Source organism: Condylura cristata, unplaced genomic scaffold (genome assembly GCF_000260355.1).
Source record: "Condylura cristata isolate star-nosed mole 26May11 unplaced genomic scaffold, ConCri1.0 scaffold00060, whole genome shotgun sequence".
Classification (NCBI taxonomy): domain Eukaryota; kingdom Metazoa; phylum Chordata; class Mammalia; order Eulipotyphla; family Talpidae; genus Condylura; species Condylura cristata.
In genome coordinates, this window is record NW_004567161.1 from 428,284 (window position 1) to 437,618 (window position 9,335).

General features: G+C 70.8%; 1 protein-coding gene across 1 annotated transcript in view; it reads right to left on the minus strand.

Moving 5' to 3' along the window:
• Positions 1–3,450: 3,450 nt before the first annotated feature.
• Positions 3,451–9,335, minus strand: part of CBX2 (chromobox homolog 2) — a 15,675-nt gene continuing 9,790 nt past the window's right edge. Inside the window, exons 4-6 of the mRNA XM_012734571.1 lie at positions 8,646–8,711; positions 7,211–7,316; positions 3,451–6,557 (exon numbers count right to left, since the gene is read on the minus strand). Of these exons, the coding sequence (XP_012590025.1) occupies positions 5,259–6,557; positions 7,211–7,316; positions 8,646–8,711 (1,471 nt within the window). The 3' untranslated portion in view covers positions 3,451–5,258. The remainder of the gene's footprint in view (positions 6,558–7,210; positions 7,317–8,645; positions 8,712–9,335) is intronic.

The following is a 9,335-nucleotide window of genomic DNA, read 5'->3' on the forward strand; positions in this document are numbered from 1 at the left end:
CCGCCCCCTCCAGGCCGCCCTTGCGCCTCCGCTCCCTCGGCCCTGGCGGCCAGGCCTGCCCCGCCGCCTCTGTCCTGCCATTTGTTCGTGGACGTGCGTGTGTGTCCGTTGCTCGCTCTCGCGAGGCTGTCCTGGGGGGTGGGGGGCCGGCGGCCGCGGGTCGGGGAGTGGCAGCCCGTGGCATGCGAGTGGGTCTATTTAATTCTAAGATTTGTACAAAGCTCCAGCCGCTCTGCGCCCAGCTCGAGGGACGCTCGGGCCTGTCTTCTGCGCGGTGTCTGTCCGAGGCCGCTTTTTCCTGTTTAAATATATGCTTTGTGAACAGAGCCGAGTCTGCTTTTATTCCCCACCCCGCCCCCGCAGGAGCAGGAGGCGGGCGGGGCGCGCTCTTCCCCTCCCTCACTGCCCACCAGTCCCTGCGATCGGTGGACCCGACAGGAGGGACCCCAGGTGGGATGGGGAGAGGGAGCCGGGTGGGAGGGCCCCGGGGTTCTCCGTGTGGGGCTTGGTGTTGGGGGGGAGGGCTGACGCCTTCTTCACAGCAGTTTCCTGGGACAGGGGCTGAACTCTGAACTCGGAGCCCGGGAGAACGGTGCGACCTCCGGTTCCCTTTCCGGGCTCCCTTTCCTCTGGCGGGGCTCCCACGGTGCGCCCCACCCCCTAGGCCGGAAGTCGAGGGTCCCGTCGCTGGGCACCTCACAACCTGACTCTGGCTTTCCCGGCCTGGTCTCCAGGGCCCCCATGGAACTGACCCCCAGATCCACGCAGTCTGGCCAGCGCTCCCCGAAATGCAGCGCCTCGCGCCTATTGATTGAGGAATTGAATTCGCGGGCATTGCTAGGCAACTGCTGCTCCGAGCCGGCGCGAGCGCGCTGATGTGATTAGTGAACCCGCAGCCGCCCCACCGTCCGCGCCCCCGCCCAGCCAGCCCCCAGAGATGCTCTGCCCCGTCCTCCAGGGACAGAAGCCCCGACGCCGGCCGCACCGTCCGGGAGAGCTGAGCTCGAGGGGGCGTGGGGGCCTCAGCCCTCGCTGCGCGGACTTGGCAGCCGTGGGGGCGGGGTCGCGAAGCCCGCCCGGACAGCGGACAGCGTCCTCCGGCAGGGAGCCCGTCGCACTGACCCCGGCCCACCTCAGGAGCCTCCGCAGACGCAGTCGGGCGGAGAAAGCCGGGTCTCCGCGCCTGCAGAGCCCTCCCGGAGGCTCTGTGCTCCCGAGCTCCGACGGGCGTGACCCCGCCTGGGGCGCGCTGCCTCTTCCCGCCAGTTCTGGCAGGCATGGGGGTGGGGGTGCTCCCGACGCAGCGAGAGCAGGCCTGGGGTGGCCAATAACCGAGCCTGGCGTCGGAGGTGGTGGGCTGGAGTGGGGCGACAGGCCAGGGTCGCAGCCCGAGCCGCCTGGTCAGGCTCCCTCCCGCGTCTGCACCTCGGTGTTCTGGCAGCCTAATGGCACTCAGATAGGCGGGCAGCCGGGGCTGCCAGGATCCCGGGGCCGGGCCACCGCCCTCGCCCTGGGCTTTGCCCTGGCGCTCTTTCGGCGGCTTTACGTGCCCAGCACCGTCGGGGCGCGACTGGGGCGCGACCGGCGCTCAGGCCTGCGCTCGCGGCGCTGGGTCCAGCCCGGGCTGGCTCGCCAGAGAGGCCCCGCTTCTGCAGCGGCCGCCAGCCCGGAGCGTGGCCCACCAGAAGCACTGGTTAGACTGGACTCTTTATGACTCTTTCCAGAACTGGCGTCGGATCCGTTTTTCCTCTCCTCGGCAGGAAGTCCTCGGGTACAGAGGGGGACCCCAAGCTGGAGTCCGAATGGGAGCCGCTCAGAGATTGGCGGAGCTCCAGGACGTCGGGCTTCCGGCCAGCACTCGGGGAAGGGCTTTCCTCCTGCAACGGGGGGTCGCTCGGGGCGGTCGGGCCCGGGACCCACGCTGGCTTGCGCAGGACGGCTGAGCGCCCTGAGTGGGCGCTCAGCCGGCTCGGGACTGAACTTCGCGGGCCGCGCGCGCCCTCTAGGGGTGACGGCCTCAGCCCCTGTCGCCGTGCCGCCCTCGGGGGCCAGTGTTCTGAGTCCGGGGGAGCGGGGAATGATGCCTCGTGCCCCCCCGAGAGCGCGCGGAGTGGGCCACCGTCCGCGGCGCCTCTGAGCGCTCCCTGAGGCCCGGCCGCGAGCCGCACGGGCGGAAGCCGAAAGGACGTGTCGGGCGGATCCACTTCTCCTCGCCCTTAGCGGGGCGCCCCGGGTCAGGCCCCGCTGGCTGGCGCCCGGCTGGGCCGGGGGAGGCTGTGGGCCGGACCCTCGAGCTGCGTTGGGTCCCTGGGCAGCGCAGCTCATCCGGGCAGGCTCTGGGGCAGCCAGCAGCCGGCAGCGCAGAGACCAAGAGGCAGACGGGCTTCTACACCAGTCTGCCGCAGCCCTGTAGCAACGGGCTCCCGAGTGCCTGGCTCCCCTGGGAGCCTCCCAGCGCCTTCCCGCAGGCCCTCAAAGAGCAGGAGGGCAGCGCCTAGCGCGTCCTTGCCCACCTCCAAAGCCAAACAGCTCCAGCCCCGAGGGACAGCGCAGCTGGGGCAGCGGCCACAGCCCGAGTCTGGGGCCGGGTCCAGGCCCAGCACCCGCAGGCGGGGCCCTCTCACTCCAAAGGGAGCCGTGCGCTGCTGGGGCTCAAACTGCTGCGCACGCGGGCGCCCCCTAAAGGGCGAGGCAGGCCAAGAACGAGTGTGTCCCTTTTTCATTTGGAGGGGCCAGGGGCTCCTGGGGGTCACAGGACTGGAAGCTACTCGGGCTTCCTGGCAGCACCCCAGAACTTCACAGCCATGTCTTTAAAGAGGTCATCACACGGATGGCCTGGCCGAGAGCAGCTGCCCAGACGTGCAGCCGCTGGAGGGAGGCCAGGTCTGCCAACCCTGTGGTCTCCCACCCTGCTTCTGACCGCCAGTAGCAGCCCCCCCCCCCCAACAGGCGGCGTCTCCTGGGGCTCTGTCAGCTCTATCCTTTGCCTGGAAAGTGGCTGGGCCTTCCCCAAAGCCTGTTTCCACCTGTCCCTCCAGCAAGGCCTTGTCCAGAGTAGTTAAACCAGGGGAAGACGAAGGCGACCGCCAGCTGACAGTGATTGACGGATATACTGAGCTAGCAGACAGCCCTGAGACCCGGCTCACTAACGCCGCTGCCCTGGAAATAAAGAACGTCAGTCGAGGCCCCGGCAACCTGCGCCCACGTGCCTTCTGCAAAATGCCGGCAAAGCCACGGCGCCCGTAGGTGAGCGTGGACATTCCACGGGGCCGGCGGCACTGCCCCCACCCCCCGGGGTGTACTGGGGTCCTGATGGGACACGGCTGGGCCACTGTCCGGTCTCAGCGAGGCTCTCCAGCCAAGGCAGCAGCATGACCATGCCTGCTCTCTTCTGAGGCCAACAAGCAGCCAGCGTCTGAAGCAATCAGCGTCTACACGAACGGTCTGGCTTCTCTTTAATGCAGAAACACAAATGAAGCCCAGGACGGGCGCGTCGGACTCTGGTCCTCCCCAGCCCTCCTCGGGCACGCTGGGCTCCAAGTCCTCCCGTCAGGCCAGAACTGAGCACAGCCAAGGCAGGGCACACTTTTTGGTACCAAAAATATATATAGAAAAATATGCTGACCCTGCATGGAGGCCAGCCGGCCACTGCTGGCTGCCAGTCCTGGGGCGCAGGCCACGCGGGGTCGGCGCCCAGCACGCACAGGTAGCAGTGACACAAAGACCCCACACGCAGCGGCGGGCACTCCCGGAGGCCTGGCCTGCTGCTCCCCAGGGGTGCGAGTGCCCCGAACATGCCGCTTGGAGGGCGACAGCCTGCGCGGGGAGGCGGTGTGGCGGGTGGTCGCTTTGGGATCAAACAAGGCACCAGTGGGGCTGCGGGGTGAGGACTGGGCTGTGTGGCCACCCTGGGGCCGGGCAGGAGGGTGCTGCTGGCCTAGCTTTGTGCCCAAGGCAGCCAGGCGCCATGGAGGCGCTGGAGAACTTGGAGGTGGTCAGCACCCACAGGGACACAGGGCTGGGACCCGGGGAACCCCCGGACACACGGGCCTGGGGTCCTCCTCCCCAGCTGGGCAATGAGTGGGTCTCTCCGCCCTGGGCGCAGAAGGGGGCCCGTCCCCTGGCCGTGGTGTACACGGCCCAAGGCGGCTCCTGGACCTCGCTTGGTCAGCCGCCCCCAAAGGCACATGGTCAGGTCCATTTGGCTGAACAAAAGCTGTCTCTTTAGATTCGGAGGGAGAGTGGGGCCTGGGGTGGGGCGAGTCGGGGCCCGGGGGGCTGCTCCAGACACATGAGCACGCCAAGTCCTCACTCCCCTGCGACGGGGCTCTGGGACCACACCTGCCGGCTCCTACCCGGTAACCCAAAGAAGGTCCCCCACGTTTTTGGTGTTGAGGACCCAGTGGCCCGCCTGCCTGCTGGCCGCCTCTGCCCAGCCAAGTTCAGGAGGCTAAACTCGGGGGCTCTTGCTCAGCCCCCTGGGCAGGACGTGGGGCTCCTGGGCATTACCCCAGTCCCCAGCAGACACAGGAACACGGCATCTCACATGGGAACGGGAGCCCCGAGCAGGGGCGATTGTCAGGTGTCTGCCCACTTGGGGGGGGTGGGGGCCCGTGGCCACCACCTGCACAGGAGCTGGAGGTCAGCAGGGGTCAGTCAGGTGGGTGAGTGGGTCTTGTTCCTACAACTGTCCACATCGCATCCTCCAGGGCCCGGGGCACTTTGTGAGGTGCAAGTGGCCTTTCTAAGGCCAGCAGCAAGTCCAGCCTCCTCAGCTTCCCCGGAGGTACCCTGGGGACAGTCCCCTCAGCCTGCTGGACACATCTGGGGGCTGTAGGTGTTATCCCACTAGAGGCACCGACCTCCAGAGCCCCCATCGGCGCCCTCCCAAGGATGCGGTGCCCAGCTGGTAGGGGCAGTGCTGCGTGGCGCCCGCTGGGGGCGCACTGCGGCCCGGGGTAGTGACCGCAGGGCCCTGAGGCAGTGCCGGCCCCTCCCCTACCACCGGGCGCCTGCGCAGTGACCACGGCAGCCCCCGCCGGGCCGGGATTTGGTCCAAGACCCCGTGCCGGAGCCACGGGAGTCCCCACAGACTTCCTGAGGTGAGATGGGGAGCAGAGCGCCCAGAGAGGTAGGAGCAGGGTGAGGCCGGCCTGGGCGCGGCCTCAAGGCACGGAGCCCGCCGTCGCAGGCAGTGGGCCTGGGCGCAGCCGGCCACGCCTGCCTGCGGGCCAGGGCCCTGAGGAGGCCGGAGGGGCTCAGTAATGTCTCAGGTTGAAGAAGCCCACGCTGGTGGGGGACTCCTTCACGGTGACGGTGATGAGGTTGGCGGTGACGTCGGTGACGAAGACGTGCTCCAGGAGGCTGCGGGGGGGCTTCCAGTCCTGGCTGGTCTGGACGGACACTGAGAGGTTGTGCTGGGCGCCGGGGGTCGAGGCGCAGTCGGGGTCCGAGTCGGAGCTGCTGTTCTCCTCGCCCGTGCTCATCTCGGACAGCGCGGCCGCCTGGCGGGCTTCTCCCGGGGCTGGGGGGCCCTCCTGGCCGCCGGGGGCACAGTCCCTCTTGCCCGCAGGGGGCGGCGCGGCCGCCCTGCCGGCCTGCTTCTCGCTCTTGCTGCTGCTGGAGGGCGCGCAGCCGCCACTCCCCAGGGGGAGGCCGGGGCCCTTGCCGGTGGCCGGGCTGGCGGCGGGGACGCCCTTGGGGGCCGCGGGGTGCCGGCCTACCACGCCCACCCCGGGCGCGCCGTTCTTGACGCTCTGCAGGTCCAAGACCTGGAGGCTCAGCTCCTGGGTGGGCGCAGGCTGTGGGCCCAGGCACCCGGCAGGGGCTTTGCTGCCGCCGTGGAGGTGGGGGGCGGCTCCTGCGCTCCCCGGTTTCTGCTCCACAGCCCCGCTGCCGGGAGCCTTCGGGCCTTTGCCTCCTGGGGGGCTGGCCCCCAGCCCCCCCTTCGGCGTCCTCACCTTGAGGCCCAGCCCCAGGCCACACCTGCCCGCCGCCTGGGCCTGGAGGGCTGGCCTGCTGGCGGCCTGGGGCCGGCCCTGGCCAGTCCGGCTCATGTAGTGTGCGATGGAGCTCTGCCAGCCGATGCCGCCCCGGCCGGGGCCGGTGGCCACGCCCCCCACCAGGCCGCCCTTCACCAGGCTGGCCAGGCTCTCTGGGGTGGCCATGGCACCGGGGCCCCCACAGGCCTCTTTGGCGTGAGCCTTCAGGGCAGCGAGGCCGGCCACGGGCGCGCTCAGAGGGGGCAGCTTGCCGGCCGGCGCCCCCAGGTCCTTGCGGGCGGCCGTCAGCACCTTGGCCAGGCTCACGGGCCTCCGGGCCGCCTTCTGCTCCGGGGGCAGGGGCTTGCGGCCCCGCTTCTTCCGGGCGGGGTCCTGCAGGTCGGGCTTGGCCACCAGGATCTGGGCCTTCTTCTGAGGCACGGGGTGGGTCTCGCGGCCCCGGGGGCCCCGCTTGGCGTCTGAGTCGCTGTCGTCCTCTTCGTCGGAGGACGAGGACGAGGACGAGGAGCTGGAGGAGGAGCTGCTGGACTTGGACTTGGAGGGGGCGTCGGGTTCCTGCAGAGGCGAGGGGGCCGTCAGCACGGACCCAGGGCGGGGCTGTGGGCAGGAGCGGGGCGAGGGACAGCAGGGAGACCGGCTGGCGAGCCGGGCCCAGGCCCACCCCTACCCGGGACTCCCGGCACCAGGCGCACCGGCCACAGGCGCGGGACAGGCACTGCGCTGTCTGGGCGGCCCGCAGCCCCGCCGCCTTCCTGCTGGAAAGGAGGGTCTGGAGGCCAGCAGGAGGCCAGGGTGGCCCCGGTGGGGCTCTTGGCCACAGGATCTGGTTCCGGGGCCCGAGGGCAGTGCCCCGAGGAAGGACTGAGACGCGCTCCACACTGGCGCAGAGCTGCGTGGGTGGGCGCCCCTCTGGCACGGCGCAGGCACTTGGCCCCTCACACGCCTCTGCACCCGTCGGCCGGGCTGCGGGTGAAGCTTCACCGCAAGCGCCCCGCTGGGCGTCCGCTCCCCGCGCTCCGAGCTCACCCACGTCACAGGGTCAGGCTGGGCAACGGCCCGTGGGCCAGGGGCCCGGCCAGTGGGCAGGCCGGGGCGGGACAGTTGTGAACGAGGCTGACACCAGCCCGGGAGGGGCCACTGGCCCCACCCCCAAACCCCGCGGGCCGCCCACCTCCTCCTGCACCAGGCGAGGGCCGGCGGGCACCCACCTTGAGCTTGCTGTGCCGGCTGCAGGAGGACACCACCGCGTGCTTCCTGGGCCGGCCCCGCGGCCGCTTGCCCCTCTTGCGGCTGTGTGCTTCCTTCTCCTGCTCCCTGCAAACGGCAGCCGTGGTGGGGGGCGTGCGGGCCTCCCCGCAGCAGGGTGCACCAAGGCGCCCACGCTGGGGTCGGAGGACGCCTCTCACGTCTCCAGAGGGCCTCTCAGGCAGGCCGGCCGGAGCCCCCACCCTGCCGCGCGGGTCAGCTTCATCTTTACTCCCACTGCTTTGCTCGCAGAGGGACGGCCGCCGCGGCGCCAGCTGCCGGGGGGCGGGCGGTCCCCTGCCCCAAGCCCACTAAGCACAGCTGCTCACCGGGCACTCTGCAGACCGCCCGCCCGCCAGCAGGAGCTCTAGGCTGTCTCTGCTGGAGGTGCACCCCACGCCCGCACGGGCCGGGCCGCCAGAGAGCCCCCTGCATGCCCTGCCCACACCGAGCCCAGCTGGAGACCCCCGCCTGTGGCCCGCAGGGACCTGCAAGTGTCCTCCCTCCCAGGCTTGACTGGACAGGCTCCTGGGCCAGTTCCTGCTGCCAAGGGGCCCGGTCCAGGTGCAGGGCCCAGGCGCCACGCCACCCCCAAGCCCCCGCACAGGCTGACCCCACTTCTCGTCTGCTGGGCTGCTGCAGCAAGCGCACTTGGGGCCAGGCGCCGGGCTCAGCCGGGCCTCTGCTCCCCTCACAGGCCCTGAGGACACCACAGCTGTCCTGCTACAGCAGACAGATGAGGAGGCAGAGCTGGGGCTCCTCCCGCAGCCCTGCGGCGCCCCACACCTCGCCCAGCCAGCCCTTGGCCCCACGCCCTCCCCCCGCAGCTCCCACCTAAAACCAGAAACAGTGTCCAGAATTACAGAAACTGACCAGGCTCCTGGGACCGGCAAGGGGGTCCCCGGGGCCTCCCCAGTGCCACCTGTCTCACGGCCTGGAGAGAAACGAACACGCTGCTCTCGACCCAGGCTCACAAGCCAGCGGCACTGGGCATCCGGCTCCCTCTCGGGGCCCCGCCTGCCCACGCGTGGCTGGCCGGGGCCTCGCAGGAAGGAAGACCGTCCGGCCAGCCGGTGTGGCCAGCAGCGGGCCGGGAGCAGCACTTCCTCAGGCCTGGCCGGGGCGGCCGTGGAGGGCTCCCCACCAGCCTGCTCAGACTGCACTCGTCGCCGCGGACACTGCGTGGGGACCTGCTGCCGCGGAGTGGCCTCAGACCACAGCTCAGACCACAGCTCAGGCCCGGATGCCCTGGCCTGCAGGGCTACTGCCCACCCACCCCCGCCCCGGCCCCCAGGGCCGTCAGGGCTCACTTCTTCTGGAAGGCCAGGAGCAGCCCCGGGCCTGCAGGGCTACTGCCCACCCACCCCCGCCCTGGCCCCCAGGGCCGTCAGGGCTCACTTCTTCTGGAAGGCCAGGAGCAGCCTCGGGTCCAGGATGTTTTCCTCCGGCTCCCAGCTGTTGTGTCTAGAAGGCAAAGCGCAGGGTGTTTAAGGGCCCAGGCAGCCCCGTCCCGGGGCCACTGCGCGCCGATCCCCGCTGGTGGCACAGGCGCACGGCCGCAGAGTCCAACAGGTCCCGCGCGGGCGGGGATGGGCTCCCAGCGCTGGGGGCTCCAGCGTCGCCCGCATCCTCCAAGTCGAGGAGAAGCACTTCAGCCCCAATCAACACGCCGCCGCGGGGGGGCTGCGCGTCCCCCCAGGGAGGAGAACAAATCGCAGTGACACGGGAAGTGGCGGGGAGGCCCCCAAGCCTGGCCCCGAGCCAGGGCCAGGGACGGCTCTCCCAGGAGGGGGCGGGGGCGGTGAGGGGCGAGACGCCGGCCAGGCCCGAGAACAATGTGGCCGGCGCCCGGGAGCGCGGCCGGCACTGGGGGGGCACGGAGACCCGAGCGGCCCGAAGAAAGGCGAGCAGGGCCGCGGGGCGGGCAAACGGGCCCCTTCCGGGGGTGCCAAGTGCCCTCTGCCGTCGCGGGGAAAAGGAGCCCAGCGCCAGCAGCAGAAATCTCCGGTTACAGCCGGAAAATGCGGGCGAGGGGGGCGCAGGCTGCGCGCGCGGGCGGGGTGCGCGCGACAAATGGGCGCGGGGGTC